This window comes from Podarcis gaigeae (assembly GCF_964106915.1).
Source record: "Podarcis gaigeae genome assembly, chromosome: 7".
Lineage (NCBI taxonomy): Eukaryota > Metazoa > Chordata > Lepidosauria > Squamata > Lacertidae > Podarcis > Podarcis gaigeae.
This window is the reverse complement of record NC_139683.1, coordinates 32523749-32540666: the sequence shown is the minus strand read 5'-3', so window position 1 is coordinate 32540666 and position 16918 is coordinate 32523749. Positions and strand designations below refer to the sequence as shown.

Below are 16918 nucleotides of genomic sequence, written 5' to 3'. Positions count from 1 at the left end.
TCGCTCAAGCATGTTATTCCTGGAAACAACTGACTTGTCTACAAATAAAGAACTTTGTATTTAAATGCCACTGTGCTCTTTTGAAAAAGTCTTAGGCCACCTCAAATCATGTTTGTACTACCTGGTGTCTGTATCAAATGACGTGTGCCATATCTGAAAGCAGCATCTGAAAGTTTAGGGAAGTTTTTAATGTTTGATCTTTGTGTTTTTAATATTCTGTTGGGAGCCGCCCAGAGTGGCTGGGGAAACCCAGCCAGATGGGTGGGGTATAAATAAATTATTATTATTATTATTATTATTATTATTATTATTATTAAACTTGGTTATTTATGCCAACCTGGGCAGAGCATTTCCCAATACAAGACCATAGATAAAATGGCCCTGTGGCTTTATTTGAGCTACAGCCCTGTTGTGGAATAAAACTACTTTGACCTAAGAACTGAAAACATGATAGGGAACTTTGGAACCCATGCAGAATGCTTTTCTAAAAACAGTGCAAGTCCATGTGCTTGTGGCCTCTTGTTCTCTATAAATGTGCATTTCACTGACCAAAGCACACTTGGTGGGAAGGTGGGATAGAAATCTAATTAATAAAGTTTACTCGCAACTGAGCCCCATTGTGCTTCATAGTGCTTACTCTCCGGAAACAGCAGGGCCTTTAAAGACTAGAAATCAGAATATCATTTCTATTCTGTGATATTAAGCAGGGTCGGGCGGACTTCAGGCTTGCAGGATCTTTTGTTTTGTTTTGTAGACTAGAACTGGATTCTGGTTCCCAAAAAATCAAAAAGAATCCTGAGTCCAAAACCAAAAGTGATGGGAGCTCACAGCCTTTTCACCCAATAAACCCAAACTTTCTTTAGTACAAATTAGGTCGGGTGCGGGGCTGTTGTTGCTGCTACTGTCCGAAAGAATCCTTGCTGCAGGTGTACTAACAGATCCCGATTTACCACCTAAATGGCCAGAATTCCAGGCAAGTTTGTAACCGAAAGACTCCTAGCGAATGCCTGTCTTAAAATCCACGTGTGAGAAGCGAGCAAAGGCGAACAGGCTCCCAGCCCCTCCTTCCCGGCCAAGCTGCACCGGAAGGGGAAGGACCGAGGCGGCGGCGCCGGCTCTGCTTGCCCTGGATCCGCCTTAAGCAGAGAAGGACGTGGGGTGTAGGAGATGCTGCTCCGGCGTGGGGTTCGCCTTCGCGCGCCCAGCCTCCGACTGTGGCTGCGGGGCGCCGGGAGATGTCACGCGCTCCTGCTTACCGAGAAGCATCTTGGAGCCCTGGAGCCGGGCCAGCGCTCCGTGGCTGCCCTATGCAGGCCGCGACTCGGGTGGCGTGGAGCCCCGGGATCTCTCTCCGCGATCGTGGGGAGCGAGCAGGTGCTGCCGCGTGGAGCACTTCTTTTTCTAGTGGTAGTGTCCCGGGAGCGCTTGCTTTAATTCTGAAGGGGGTCAGGTTACAGGCGGTGGATAGTTTACTCATCAGATGCACTGTTAGCCAAGAGCCATATGATTTAGTGCATGTAGATATAACAATCTGAAACTCAAAATACATGTTACAGATAGGTAGCCGTGTTGGTCTGTCATAGTCAAAACAAAAAAAATTCCTTCCAGTAGCACCTTAAAGACCAACTAAGTCAGTTCTGTTTATCTGTTTTTGCTGTAGGTTCCATCTCTCCACGTGCAGCCTCTTCACTGCTTCAGCACATCCTCCCTGCATGAAGATTCTGAACATGGCAGATTAGTTTATCGTGGAAATTTGGCAAAGGCAGTGCTAGGTGAGTATATTAGGGTTAGGTGTCTTGTTATGCTTTGGTTCTGAACACCCTGAAGTATTTAAAATTAGTTTTCACTGGGAATTGGGACCCTCTGTCCACCAGAAACTCGTGTGAAGGATGTAAGTCAGAATGCCTTGCTTCTATGGCAGTTGAGGATGTGCCAAGTGAATTTGATAGCGGGGGGGGGGGGTGTCAGCAGTGCAGCACTGCTTCTCCTGGTCTTTGATATGCCTAGTGGCAATTTGTCACTCTCTGTAGCCCAGGGCTGCATAATAATAATAATAATAATAATAATAATAATAATTTATACCCCGCCCATCTGGCTGGTTTTCCCCAGCCACTCTGGGTGGCTCCCAACAGAATATTAAAAACATGATAAAACATCAAATGTTAAAAACTTCCTTAAACATATACACAATACATTTAAAGCACATTCTGCTCCCCTCCCCTCTCCCAAAATCATAAGAACTGTAGTTTGTTAAGGATGCTGGGAATTGTAGCTTTGTGAGGGTTAAACAACAGTCAAATGATTTTTTTTGGGGGGGGGGAGTGTCTAACATGGTAACAGCTGCCTTTCTGAGGATGCTAAGGCATGGTGGGAATGTATGGGCTCACAAGCTATTTCCAGTCTCTAAATATTAATTTGTCTTTCTCTTGCAGGTGTGAAGTTCTTCTCTTACTCTACCAGCATGTTTAGTCTTAGCATGATACCTATTATCTTCTACAAAACTGGTGTGCCTGTCGACAACCTTCCCTTGCAAGTTATGTTTTACAGTGTTATAGGATTCTTTACATTTGTAACTCCAGTTACTCTGCATTTGATTACAAAGGGCTACATCATCCGCTTGTACCACAAGCCTGAAACAGACACATACACAGCTATTACGTATAATGCTATTTTGGCGGAAAAGAAAACTGTGTTCCATCAAAAGGATGTGAAGGTTCCCGACATCAGCAAGATGTTCACAACATTTTATGCTAAAACGAAATCAATGCTTGTTAACCCTATGCTTTTTCAATATCCTCAAGACTATAATCACCTTATGGGTTATGACAAGCCCTTCACGTTTGACTTTGAAGAATCAAAAGAATCCAGCGAAGGGAAATAGGTGTTTCTGAATAAAATGTGTGTATACGTGCAGACTGTTCAGAATTCTTTTATAGAATCCAGGATACAAAATCCCAGAGCAGTTTTTTCATTAAGTTTGTTCAGTAAAAGGAACACTGATTAAAATGAATAAAACTGGAGTTGGTTACAAAAGGAATTTACATAAACAGGATGATGTTTGGTCAATATTTGATTAGATTAAGGTTTGCTTTTAATCATACAAAAGAGTTTTTTGGTCATCTTTGGAAAATCAAATTAAGCCAACATATGCATGAACTCCTTACAACCTCACGCAGCTCTTTTACCCTTTATTCAAGTAGGGAAACAAATCAGGAAGCCACATTAACCGTGGTTTTCCATTTCTGATGTAACAGGAACGGCAGTTAATGGTTCTGAATCCTGGCTTGCTTGGAAAGTCATTAACTATAGCTTCCTGTCCAGATGGAACAGTTCTTAAATTGCTGGGAGAGTGCATGGTTAAGAAAGGGTTAAGATTTTGGTGTACCTGAAAACCTCTTTGGTCTCAAATGTTAAGAATTGAATATCCTGAAAAGACTACTGTATCAAGGAATGCACAAGTGTTTGCTAAGATGTCTCTTCCTATATAAACCACTAGAGGGACTCATAACTGTAGCATTGGTGAGGCCTTTGAAAATAGCCACATCTTTAAAGACTCCTGACATAAACAAGCATTACAGGCAGCTGTATAATAATTCCAAGAAGTGGAACTATTAACATAATATTTTTCATTTTATTTTGTAGAATTATAAAATGCAGCCAAATGTTACTGATGTGGTAAGCAACAAAATACAAAGAAACGTACTGAATATGCTAAAAATCCAACAATTTATACGGTATTACGGTTAATATTCCATAAATTTATGGGGTCGCAAATTAGGAAAAGTCTTAAATTTATTCAGCAGCTACCTAAGTATCAAGATGCTAGGTGCTTGTCTAACTTCAAGTAACTGATTTCAGAGAGTTTGAGCTGCAGCACTGAAAGCACAGTTTCCTAGTACAAACTAAGCACCCCTGGGGCATGCGATACTCTCGGCAGTGGCCCTTGTGAGCAGTGCAGTTGCTGGGCAGGGTTATATGGGACAAGGTGGTTCCTTGGATAATTTGGTCCCAAGTTGCTTAGGTCTGAAAATACCTAGAATCACAATCTTAAACACTGGTTGGTACCATACTGACAGACAGTAAATCTCCCTCAGCAGAGGTGTAACATAGTGTTGGTGTCAGGGAGTGGCAAGGAGGGCTGTGATTTGTGGGAAACTGGATCAGCTAGGAGGCCAGAGGCAGGGGCAGGTTCTAGAACAGGAAGAGGCAGGTCAGACAAGTGAAGGGCCAGGTGCTTCTCCTGCACCACTGTCTCTCAGAACTAGGAAGGGATTGAAAAGGGATGAATAGAGGAAGTTGCCACAAAGGCACAGACTGCAGCTGTGTGTACATAGGCCTTTGGGGGAAGGTATATAAACTGGTGGAGGGGGAGTGGTCCCTTGCATAGAGTGGCAGACCTGGGAACCGCTGCCTAGATGCTAGAACTGGTGTGTGTAGGAATCCAGAGCTGTAGAAGCGACTATATTATCTTTCAAAACAAAAAAAATTCCTTCCAGTAGCACCTTAAAGACCAACTAAGTTAGTTCTTGGTATGAGCTTTCGTGTGCATGCACACGTCTTCAGATAAGGTGCTACTGGAAGGATTTTGTTTTGTTTTGACTATGGCAGACCAACACGGCTACCTATCTGTAACTATATTATCTTTGGCACTAAAGAGTTAACTATCTGCCTGTGCATTCCTTTGGCTGGGAAATGCCCTTGACAGTTGATGGGATGTTCCAGTCAACAACCTAGCTGCTGCACTCCAGCTGCAACTTCTAAAGTAAGCCTGGAGGAAGCCCTACATTGAGCACATTGAAGGAATACCATCTTGAGGTTGCCACAATGGCCAAGCTATCTCTGTCCAGGAATGGCCAGAGGTCTCTTACTAACTGACCTGCTACAGAGACCTGCTAAAGGGCAGGAAACTGCAAGAAGGAAGTAGCGGGAGGGAATGACTCGTGGTTGTCTGTATACTAATGCACAGAGTATGGGAAACAAGCAAGATGAATTGGAGCTGTAAATGCCGGATGGCAAATATGACCTAATAGGCATTACTGAAACCTGATGGGATGAAACTCATGACAGGAATGTGCCATAGACTTATGGGGGGGGGGTCTTTCTGGTGGGCACCAGTGTCTACTCGGATAACTAGTTTCCTGGGATCTCTTATAAGGTCATAGTGTAGTTATGCCAATTAATGTGTATTAGGGAATTCCATGTATCCCAGTAGCAGACCTCCATTTTTGGGGCCCTGAAGCTTGAGCAGTCATGGGGGCCCCTTCACAACCAGCAGCGAGGTCTAGGTAACCCCTGCTTTCTTCTTCAGTGGGGTTGTTCCACAACAGATCACCACACCTTTACAACATCTGTGCTACTGACTCTCAAACATTGGGATTGTAAAAATATATGCAACAAAAAATTGATCCATTTGAATCATGCAAGTCAAATTGAGTCTACTAGACCCCCCAAAGCTAAGCAACGCGGACCCTTTCAGGACTAGGGACCCTGAAGCTTATGATTAATTAGTTCCATAGTAGATGCACCCCTGGTATATCCTAACTATATCAAAGTCCAGAGATTTCATAGCAATAATATGTTCTACAGGAAATGTTTCTATGCAGGTGCTCTGGGAAAACAATATTTTCATACATAGCATGTACTTCAATAAATAGGGACACGGTTGGCGCTGTGGTCTAAACCACTGAGCCTCTTGGGCTTGCTGATCAGAAGGTTGGCGGTTTGAATCCCCGTAACGGGGTGAGCTCCTGTTGCTTGGTCCCAGCTCCTGCCCATCTAGTTCAAAAGCATGTCCAAGTGCAAGTAGATAAATAGGTACTGCTCTGGTGGAAAGGCAAACGGTGTTTCCGTGCGCTGCTCAGGTTTTGCCAGAAGCTGCTTAGTCATGCTGACCACATGACCCAGAAGCTGTCTGCAGACAAATGCCGGCTCCCTTGGCCTATAGAGCGAGCTGAGCTCCGCAACCCCAGAGTCATCCGCGACTGGACCTAATGGTTGGGGTACCTTTACCTTTACCTTACTCAGATCTAGAAATATTTTCTGAATTTCTTTTTAACCATAATAACAGTTTCACCTACCACCTATTATCAACTACACACACACACACACAGAGAGAGAGAGAGAGAGAGAGAGAGAGAGAGAGAGAGAGAGGTAGGTGTCATTCCGCTTTATTAGTTCTGAAATGCCAAATCACTGCATTTTTATTGTCTGGCATTTGGCGGACACAACAGAAGCAGTACAAAAACAACAACTCTTGAATAATTGTGATATGAAATATTATAGGATTTCAGCCACAAGCTACAGGACAGGCACAGATGGGAGGGGAAGCAATATGTGCACCCCCAAAACCTTTGCAGGCATTGAAATCAGGGTTATGCATGACCACCCTGGTACCATCATGAGCTCAGATGATCATGAGCAACTTCCTCATTTGATATTGTGAGACAAACACGTTGGTTCAATAGTTTTCTCTCTTGCCTTTTTAGAATTCACTTCTTGAAATGTAGTTTTGTCCAAACTGGGTTAGGTATAGATAATCATGCAAAATTATTCTTCTTAAGCAACTGGGAAAGGCTTTCAAGCATTTGTAGCGCACCTTCTGTAGAAGCAAAATTAGAAACGACAAGGGGGAAAAAGCCCCTGAAATCACATGTCTGAGGGTGGGTGACTAAGCGTAACTTTCTTCCTCTTAAGTAAAAATGATGCAATACCGTCTTGTATCCTTCTATGTGACCTGCTCTCGAAATGGTTTACAGACATAGAAACATGTTCCTGCTTGTTATGATTCTCTCTGTTTGTGGATTTACTGTGGCAGAAGACAGACACCTGCTTTGCAGTTCAGACGACGTAGACATTTTATATTCCAACTGCAGTAAGTAAAGTATCAGATGGCTCTAATTTCCAATAGCGTTTGTGAAATAAGTAGGATCACTTCCCCCTTTCCTCTGATTAAAGCTCCAGGTGTTTTCATTAGGATTGCACATGTTAATTTCTGTCTCCAATTTCCATTTCTTTAAGACAGAAAAAAAGAGTGTGTTGCAAATAAAGCTGGAGAACAACACGAATAATTGCTGGCTTTTATAGTTTTCAAGGGAGATCAGCCATTACTTCTCGGTCCTAATATACTTTGGTGTTATCGGAGATATTTCACACGTGGCACATACTAGCTGAAGGCCAAATTCAGTTGTTTTCATGCATCTCACATCTCTTTAAACATTTGCAAATAGCAGTTCTGTGGGGGTGGGGGTAGGTGTGTGATTTGAATGTGACCAGGCCAGGATATGCGCATAACTCTTTCTACCTGTCCCCCCAACAGAAGTCTCACACACACTGTTATTTGCTATATTACAGAAAAAGATATGTGTGCACACTAATGTGACAAGCAGCAGTTTAAGGGAAGCAATTTTCACGGGGGAAAGTGTGTATGTGTATAAAGGTTTACACCCCCTGCCCTGCTTGTCAGTGCTGATCTGGGTCGGCCTCCCCCGAGGTGGCTGGCATTTCTAAAACTTCACACAGATCTGAGATGCTGGTGCCTCACCCAGTTTGTTTGTCCCTCTGTGAGCCTGTAGACAGCTTCCTCATTCCTCATTCACCATCTTAACACTCTGTAACATATTATCATTGGGCCTCTGCCAAGCTCTCTCCCGAAAACTTCTTCCTTTTCTTCTTGCTTCTCTTTATTACTTACGGTACTTTCCGTCCAAGGAAGAGTGCTGTGCAATTCAAAAGATTGCTCATTATTTTATGACTTTCACTTGGCCTTGATGAAGATATCATGCTACTGCTATTGTGTGTCCAGGTGGAGACCCCCGGGCCCAGAGAGACGACCAGAAGGAATAATGACTCGTGACAAAGTGTTATGGAAAAAAAATTGGCCACAACTTTATTAAACCTTTCAGATGGAGGAAGACCTTGGCTTAGGCATTGGGCGTGTATCTCTCCCAGCCCCACCAGTTGGGGGAACTGGGGCTCCTCAGGGTGAATGGGATATGGGAGGGTGCACAGCAAGACGCTTGTGTATGCTGGCAGCCCACCCCATATCCCCGCAATGCAGGGGAGTTCACTTGACAACCTTTCAGTGTATGGCCAGTGACTCCCATATACAAACCCCTTTAAGAGGGGACCCTGGAATTGCTGCCCTGGGGGGGGGGGAGTTTGTGAATCATCACTTCATGCCCCCCCATCATTAAGGTAAGATAGATTAAAGGATTCCGTGGTTGCTGCTGGCTCCGCCTCCTATTTAAGCGACTGGCCCCACCTCCTTGTGATGCTGATTGGCTGAGGTTAGGCAGGAACCTCCAATGACTAGCACAGGGAGGGAGGCCAGCCCAAACAGCTATTGGGTCCCACATGACCAAGGTGCTGTGCGCAGTCCCGCAAAGGGCACCCACAAAGGAAGGTGTGAGCGCTCATTGTTTAGAAAGTGCGGGTGGTTAGCTAAAGGAGTATTTAAAAATATTTATGTGGATAACCATAAATGTGTGGCTTTACTGTATTTCCAAGTGCATCACCACAGATCAATGGATAAAGTAGCACAATGCAACGTGGGTGTCTGTAGTACTGTACTCAAGTGTGATCAGGATGAAAAGCCAGAGAGACAGAGCAATGCTTGATTTCTGTTTGAATCAAAGGCTGCTGCGATGGCAAAAGCAAGACCCTTTTGGAGTGTTTTTTTTAAAAAATCAAAACTTATTTTATTATTTGTTTGTTTGTTTTTTAGATTTTGAATATACAGCAGACATTTTCCAAAACAAACAAAAACACTTCCCTCAGGGAAAACACTGTACAGGCTTCCTCTTATCACATGATTTTGGAAAACTTTATGTGCTTTGATTTGACCGTTTCGGAGTGTTAATGCTGCGAACCCCTCCATCATAGTCTCAGTTGTATATATGTGAGAGATATCTATATCTACACACACACACACACACACACACACTCACACCACAGACTTGGCTGTCCTTCATACGAATCTCACACCTCTCAGAGATTTGGGTGACATGCAACAATATTAACTTCAAAGGGGAAGTGTGCTGCATTTTGCATTTCAGCAGCGGCTCTAATAAGGAAGTTCAAAGGTTTGTGCCATTTTGTAATGAGATTTGCAACATTATTAAACTTTCTTTGTTACGCAGGTAGAGGCCTTCCAACAAAAGACTTCTCCTTTACAGTAGAGCCGTGTACACTAAAGGGTAATAGAAAATGGCAGGGAACTCTTATCTGGATTCCAAGTAAGATATATTCCTATTTCAAGTAACACCAAGCTCATTGCTTTACATTACTACGAGATGCACTTCAACCTGAAAGTTTTATTCATTGCTGGGCTGTATTAACTGGTGGCTTTGTACTTATGGGAGGTTTTTCCACGGAGGTGGGGTGGGGATCTGATTGCCATATCCCATACTGCTTGGGAGGGGTGTGTCTCCCGATCTCCAGAAACACTTTTTGGGAAGGGGTGCTAAGGTGAGGCAGGGTGTATTAGTGAAAATCACGTGCCCTGCCTTGCACTAGTGATACAACCTATTCCATAGAACTCCAGAAGAGATGCTGTTAAAACTTGGGCAGAAGAAGAAGTTTATCACAGCTGCTCAAGGACAGAAAGCAGATGTTGAAAATCAACTCACAATTGAAGCCATTTTGTCCTTAGGCTTTTAGAGAAGATTTTATCATCATGTGGAGGTGGGAAGGAGAGACATTTGGCATAAGCCAATCCCATTTCCATTGGTTTGTCCATACATTTCACATATTTTACCCTGGATGTATTCTTATTTTGTTTGTTCGTTTAGTGGTTCTCTGTAATACTGCAAGCAAAGCAACCTTTTGTTGTTTTCTGGACATTTTATATTTGCTAATGCTTCTGAGAGCCAGGTATCCTTAGTGAATTTTCAATCCTGCGTTTGCTACTGAAAAGGGAATATGGGAAACAATTACACAATGGAAGAATGAAGCTTTTATCTGTTCCAATCTGTGTGTGTGAAGAGGTGGAAGTATGAGGATAATAGTCTACAATTCATGTCTCATACATCTAGATTATTACACAAAATACATTGTAAAAATTCCTTTGGATTTGAATGAGCTCAGAAAGTGTTCTAGATCACAAGTGTATTTTTGCCTTCCCTGAGAAAGCCATTGAATGTTGTCAAGATTGTAATTGAAATTGTTGCCATGTAACATTCTTTATTGTGTTAATTTTTATAGGAGCTGATTTAACCATTTTGAGAGCACATGTAAACATATGGTCTAAAGGGTTTGAAGCCGTAAAATGGAAAGGTACCCTTTGCGAAGGTGTGGATGATGGCTATACATTTTGTGGAGCTCTGAAGGGAGGTAAGAGTACATTATGGCACCTTTAGCTGACATATAGGGTCTGCATTTGCTTTTAGCTTGAAATCCTGCACAGGCTTTTCTAAGTCTCTTGTTTGTTTGTTTGTTTGTTTGTTTGTTTGTTTGTTTGTTTGTTTGTTTGCTTGCTAAAGGTATTTGGACAGTTGTGTGTCCAAAAACTGAGACACATGCAGAAGACATGCAAAATCTTACAGGGACAAGAGTAGGTCTTACATGGGGCCATCACTTTCCCCCTCCATCACACTTTTCTAAATCTAGCCGGATCATAGCAGAACAACAGTTGTGACTTTTAAGTCTTTGCTACCAGGCTAAACTAATGATATAGTCAGTGGTAAAGTGGGGAAAGGGAGCATGTGCTTTGCCCACAGAAGGGCCCATGTTCAATTCCTGGCATCTCCAGGTATGGCTGGGAGGTTCTCCTGTCTGAAACCATGGAGAGCTACAGTCAGTGAGTGTAAGCAGTACTGAGCTAGAGGGGTCAATGTTTTGATTCAGTGTAAGGCAGCCTCTCCCTCATACAGGTAGCCACTTTCAACTGATTCTCATCTCAGCCTTACTCTTCCATCAATGACTTCCATAGGGCTAAACCAGTATTACACTAATTGCTATGTACAAGGGTAGTTCTATGTTAGCAAACATGCACCCACAGCACTGTGCTAGGGCACATTTTCAGTTCATGTGGGATGCCATTAATACCATAGCAACTGGCTATTTTTGTTTTTTGAAAGGAAACTCTGGGACTTGGGAGACTTAGGGAAGTTAAACAGATTTCCCCCCCCCCCCCAACAAAAAAGGGTAAAACTGAAGATGTGTCAGGAGACAGGATTCTTTCAAGAAACAGTAAATTTATATATTAAATTCAGTGGATGTTACAGGTTTCTAAACAAGATGGAAAATGTGCAGCTTATATTTACTTCAGTTCCTTAAACCAAATTGTAGAGGTGTTACAGTTTAGGCCTTAAAACTTAGGTTCTGAAACAAGGTGGTACTTTCTGTCAGTTTTCCAACATTCTATAAATCTCACTTCTGAGGCTCCTCTATTAGATGCTACCCCGCTACATTTGTTCTAGAAATCCCACCCACTGAAGAAATGTGTAAACTTCTTAAGGTGCAGATACAGTATTTGTATAATTGTAATTTTTTTCAGCTTGTAAACCACATTGTGTATATAGAAAGGCAGTATACAAATGAAAAGTGAAATGAAAGAATAATGGGATAATGTTGTTTTTGTCATGCTCAAGTTCTTGATGATTGTTCTTCTGCAGAGACAATAAACACAACTGTGAGAATCAGTGGTAAAGAGCCAACATATGAAGAGGTACTTTATGAATCAAAACTTGAAAATACAAAAGTATTATGCATTATTATTATTAATTAAATTTCTATACTATCCTTTATCTGAGGATCACTGGGTGGTTTACAATATAAAAATATAAGAATAAATAGCATAGTAACAAACAAAACAATATTGCCCCCCAAGTTCAAAAGGCCATAGATTTGACTCATTAGAGTCAAAGGTCCAGGAGAAAATATGTAATGAAGGAACCATGAGAGCCTCTCTCTTGAATGGAGTGGCTAACTTGGTGTTATGTATAGGGTCTGTCATTTTATGGGGTGAAACTTAATTTTTTGCAAATTTCTTCTGTGAGGGGTCTTAAAAATATGTTTTTGGGTGTGAGGAATTTAATTCTGCTATTATTTTTGTGAGTGGACAACATTTAGCAGTGCTCATGGTTTGTTCCTCTCCAGATAAACCACAAATGGAAACCAAGCTTTGTTCTTAGCTTACAACTTGTGTTTTGTTTAAGATCGGGGTCACACATAACTCCATGGTTTATTCCCAAGGGAGGAGGGAAGTGAGCACAATTAATCAGCATGCACCAGCACAATGGTTTATTCACAGTAAACTATAGTTTATTTTAGACAATGTCTTGCCATGACTTGCAAACAGATCACAGCATGCAGTATGGCATGCACCAACTTCTTGAATAGCTTTCTGCTTCAGATTACAGGAACAACTGTTGGCTTGCTGGCGAGCCCATCCTTTTGAGGATGGAGGCTGCTTTCCATTGACATGAATGAACAGTTTGCTTGTCTGGGAGTGTCACATGTGCAGATGAGTACACACAGGGCTTGGTTTAACTTGCCAAGGACTATATTGTGTGAAATCACTTTTATGAATACTCTGATATGTCAATACGGTGTTACCTAACATTCTGGGAAATTTTTCAAAAAGACAGAAACCAGTAAGTAATAATACAAATGCTTGTTGACGCATTGGACAACTGACTCACTATTCCCGTATCCCCTGAAATATCAACTTGAGGCAACTTCAGCAGATAGTTCTAAACTAGCCCTCAGCTCCAATGAAATCGCTGGGACTTAAGAATGCACAATATAAGCACTTTCACAATTACAAATTAACTCATTTTCTTTCTTTTAGGGAGAATACACAATTGTTGTAAAAGCATTCGCTGGTCATCACAAGGAGCTGATAGCTTGCCTGAATTACACAATCATCATTAAACAGCCACTTTCAAACTAAAGAAGTTCTTCTCAACCATTTCACAGCACAAGAGCTATTTTCCAGAGAGCCATGGAATCAAATGTAGTCACAGAAATAATCAGCTGAAAGGTTCTGGTTTTCCAGGACTGTTGTCTGAAAAATTAGAAGATGAAAGCAAATGTTCATTTCTATCACTGCTGTTGCTAAAGGCTGGTTCTGTGTGTGTGACATTTACACATATGCACACACACCATAGGAGTACACACATCTGTGTACTCCTTGAGCAGCAACTGGTTGCTTTCATAATTTACTGAACATTTTTGGTATCTGATTAAAAGTACTGCCATGACTGCCTTTTCCTTCTTGCTATTTTCCCCACATCACTCTCTGCTAATTCACCAACAGCTTGTATAAAAGCAAGTATAAATGAAGGAGGCCACAGAAGTAAGCTTTGGGCTTAGCACACCCCTTTTGCTTTTCATTGCCCTTGGAACTGCAACATAAGCCAAGGTGCATGTACAATGTCCAGGCAACATGGTCAGGTGACCTGTGTGTCATACTGCATTTTGATTGGATCGTCTATTTTAACTGCTTTGAGACTCTACTGACAGGCTGCACACACACTATACAATTAAAGCAAACCCCCCCCCCACCAAAAGAAGCAGCTTAGGAACCGTTGAAAATATCACAGGCTTCCCTAGGGTCATGATGCCTCTTGCACATCCCGCAAAGCTTATGATGTCACTTGCTGAATTTTATATGCCAGCCATTCTGAGCAATTCAGATTTTGTGGCCAAAGCTGAATAAGGAATCCTTAACAAAGGGTCCATTGCAGAGAACAATACATTTGTGTTTGATGAACGGCAGCAACAAAGCACGTTGCGGTAAGGGAGCGTATAGAAAATGGCGACATCACACCCTGTTCCACTTACCGCTTTCTATGAGGATGAGAAAGCCAAGGCTGGTGCTTAATTTCACTTTTCAATGCTTCCTTTGTCACACTTCAGAAGAAACGGAACAAAAGAGCATTGTCTCAATGAACAAGGAATTATTGATGTTCCCTGTGCATCAACTAGCATCACAGTGTCTGCTGCAAGTGTGGGTATTCCTTTTTTCACATTAATATGTCACAGCCAGGTGGTTTCTAGTGAAAGAACTCTTAAGGAATGCCGGAGTTCCTTTGAGGAGACGACAAAGAGGCTTGTGACAATGAACAGATTTATTGTGACATAAGCTTTTGTGGACGAGAGCCCACTTCATCAGATGCCTGAAGTATTATCCTCAGCTGACAGATGTACTCATAAACACACGCAAGCATAGAGCAAACAAATATGAGCAGTGAGTTCCAAAGACCATGGAGACCAGAGGTACAGTCTGCTACATTTCAACACAAAGCTGAAATTTATACAAGAGAATAGAAGTCTTTGGCGATACCTTTTGCCGTATACAAAGCCATTTTAAAAAACCCCTCACACAAATATACCATAGAAACAGTACCCAAAGCAACTAAAGATAGATGTTCATTTTGTATGTTTTTAAACCTAGAAAAAGATTGCCAAAATAAAAATACCTTCCATTGTTTCTGGAAAGTACAGATAGTGGGCGCCTCTTGTACCTTACCAGGGGTGCTGTTCCACCAATACAGCCATAAGTGAATACAATCAAATGCATTTGTAAATTCTAATTTATCAGTTTCAGACTGGAGTCACAATTTGATGTTCTTTTTCAGAATAATGCTGATGTGAAATTTGTTGCAAACTAGAAACAGAGTGCCTGGGAGACTCCTGTTCATTTTTAATGCAGCAATTTCAATGTCCTATTTTGATGCCCATTTCTTATTTTGCATAAAGGTTGGTCTTTGTGCCTAGAACAGAATAATGAAGGACATGCTTGTCAGGTGACTTATTCCCAGGGCGGTTTACAAAGTTACGAATGAAATAATAAAATGAGACATCCAAAATATAGAATATGTTTGGAAAACAGCAATCATAAGCAGCATAAAACAGAAAAGATGATAAGAAATAATAATAATGGAGATAAAGTATTTTCTTAGCACCGAGAAAGGTAACCACGTGGGGACACATGAGCCTCCCTCAGGAGAAAGTTTTGCATGAAGGATGACATGACTGAAAATAGCCCTAGTTCCCACAGGTCACCTCAAAAGGTGGAAACAATTGGAAGAAAGCACTGACAAACCAACCTGAGTGCATAGGGAGGTTAATATGGAAGCAGGCACACACCCATTGGAGAATGAGACCTGCTGTTAGGGCAGGTACTATAAGAAGCTGTAACAGTGCTGCTACTACAGTGCAGTGGGTATCAGCACAGAGCTGGCATCTGGGTTTGTTGCAGTGACTCTTCACTGGGTTTATGTGACTGTAAAGGAGACTGGGTAACCGTGAGTAATGCAGCTCGCTCTCTGGACTATATTCAGACAATGGCGATGCACCCCCCCCCTTCACTCTGTATTCAGAGGGTTCCAAAGACTGCTTCGGACACAGTTAGCTTCCATTAGTTTCCATCTCGTACCTATCCCCTCATTTCTTCTGAAATGCTGCATTTTGATGCATCCCCCCCCCCCAAACCACTTCAATCTGAACCAAGAAGAGGAACAACCACATTGGCAATGTGGGCACAGCCAATATTCCTGGCAGTGAAGTTGCAGTTTGCTCTGTAGCCACTAGGCTGTGGTGTGTTTCACTGAAATGAAGCTGCGCTCACAAATTTACTAACTCTCAAGCACGCATGGCTAATTTAAGGAAATTCATTTGCAAACTTGACTCCCAATATACAACTTAACAAAGCAACGTGGGGACTGTGGGTGATGCTACATCCAATCATATTTGCTTAGAGAGGTTAATTCTATTATTCTAGCCACATAATACATAAATAAAAGAAGAAGTAGGTGCACATCTTCCATGGTAAGTGAAAAAGACACTCAGTATGGCAGGAAACCAGCCAAAGGAACTTCAGCCATTATTGCCCACTCTAAGAATTAATTTCCCTTAAGCATTCACGGGGTGTAGTGTTCAAAACATATTTCTCATCAATAAAGGAGCACACATATCCACAAAGTGTCAAAAAATGTATATCACATTTTTATTACTCACATTTCCAAAACATCAACCATTTTCAAAAACATTTAAATTAATCCAAATCGACAGACCTGGCTCTTAGGATAGCTAGCTCATATGGAACAGCAAAAGAGGTGACGTCAGGTGAATTTGAGATTTAGGTGCACATTCTGGACATGCTATTAACCTGCACCCACAGAAAGAAAATATGTATTGTACTTACAGTTGAAGCATCAGTTAGTTTCATGTATCAGAGTGTTTTCGGTCAAGAACAACAGCAAAAGAAACCACCAGTCGCTGATGTCATCAAATGCATGGGGCTCCTTACAGGCTCATGTCACTCCAATGTTTTTGGTAGAGTTATGTGACAGGTGCTTGTATTTTCAATGCCTTTCACTCCTGGGTAAAAATACACTTCACCCAGTTGTGGGTCACACAGGGTGAATAGTTCCAAATGTAAGGGGAAAGGTGCTGGGAGTCTGGGTTGCCTTTGAACTCGGGGAGTTAATCAGAATGATCCTGTAGAATACTTGGGCAAGCTGCCTTCAGTTATGTGTGAAGGCTGAATATATATATATATATATATGCAGGTTTTGGTGTCCTCGGGTGTCTTCCCGTGTAAAAGTTGGGGTGTCTAGGCGACGTTTCGACGAGGTCTCACTCGTCATCTTCAGGCTGGTGCTTTCGGCTTCTTGTTACTGGAACAGAGCGGGATCTCAATGTTTGAGTTCCTATAAATACTGTAGAGGGGGTGTGGTGTCTAGCCTCCAATGTTCTGGGCAGAGAGGAAAACTCTTCACAAAGTTCAAGAGGTCAAGACACAAAGACTTTAGCAACTAATCCACACCTAATGACCCACCTAAGTGGTACTCAGGATATCACTCAAGAAATCACTCAAGGTATCTCTCAAGTAATTAAGGAACAAAAGAAGAAAAGGCACACTAGCCTGGGAACTTCCTCTCTGCCCAGAACATTGGAGGCTAGACACCAC

At 42.0% G+C, this 16918-nt stretch overlaps 2 protein-coding genes across 3 annotated transcripts; both read left to right on the top strand.

Moving 5' to 3' along the window:
- Positions 1-1079: 1079 nt before the first annotated feature.
- TMEM70 (transmembrane protein 70) lies at positions 1080-3037 on the top strand. Its single transcript, XM_083749874.1, has 3 exons — positions 1080-1374; positions 1661-1772; positions 2433-3037. The coding sequence occupies exons 1-3, from the start codon at positions 1168-1170 to the stop codon at positions 2879-2881; spliced, it is 768 nt and encodes a 255-aa protein (XP_083606000.1). The 5' UTR covers positions 1080-1167; the 3' UTR covers positions 2882-3037.
- Positions 3038-4841: 1804 nt separating this feature from the next.
- On the top strand, positions 4842-13202 carry LY96 (lymphocyte antigen 96). 2 transcript variants are annotated; one of them, XM_083748113.1, is made up of 6 exons: positions 4854-5285; positions 6756-6871; positions 9138-9233; positions 10201-10329; positions 11613-11665; positions 12791-13202. In XM_083748113.1, exons 1-6 carry the CDS (start codon positions 5251-5253, stop codon positions 12890-12892), a joined length of 531 nt encoding a protein of 176 aa, XP_083604239.1. In that variant the 5' UTR covers positions 4854-5250; the 3' UTR covers positions 12893-13202. The 2 variants fall into 2 exon arrangements, with proteins under 2 accessions (XP_083604240.1, XP_083604239.1); XM_083748114.1 differs by lacking the exon at positions 11613-11665 and having other exon boundaries at positions 4842-5285.
- Positions 13203-16918: the final 3716 nt, after the last annotated feature.

Excerpts from the sequence above, each read along its gene's own strand:
- TMEM70 (XM_083749874.1), top strand. The coding sequence starts at position 1,168 with ATGCTGCTCCGGCGTGGGGTTCGCCTTCGCGCGCCCAGCCTCCGACTG. Across the intron at positions 1,375-1,660 it reads CGATCGTGGGGAGCGAGCAG|GTTCCATCTCTCCACGTGCA; the intron begins GTGCTGCCGCGT and ends TTTTTGCTGTAG. Across the intron at positions 1,773-2,432 it reads TTTGGCAAAGGCAGTGCTAG|GTGTGAAGTTCTTCTCTTAC; the intron begins GTGAGTATATTA and ends TTTCTCTTGCAG.
- LY96 (XM_083748113.1), top strand. The coding sequence starts at position 5,251 with ATGGGGGCCCCTTCACAACCAGCAGCGAGGTCTAG. Across the intron at positions 10,330-11,612 it reads TTGTGGAGCTCTGAAGGGAG|AGACAATAAACACAACTGTG; the intron begins GTAAGAGTACAT and ends GTTCTTCTGCAG. Across the intron at positions 11,666-12,790 it reads AAGAGCCAACATATGAAGAG|GGAGAATACACAATTGTTGT; the intron begins GTACTTTATGAA and ends TCTTTCTTTTAG.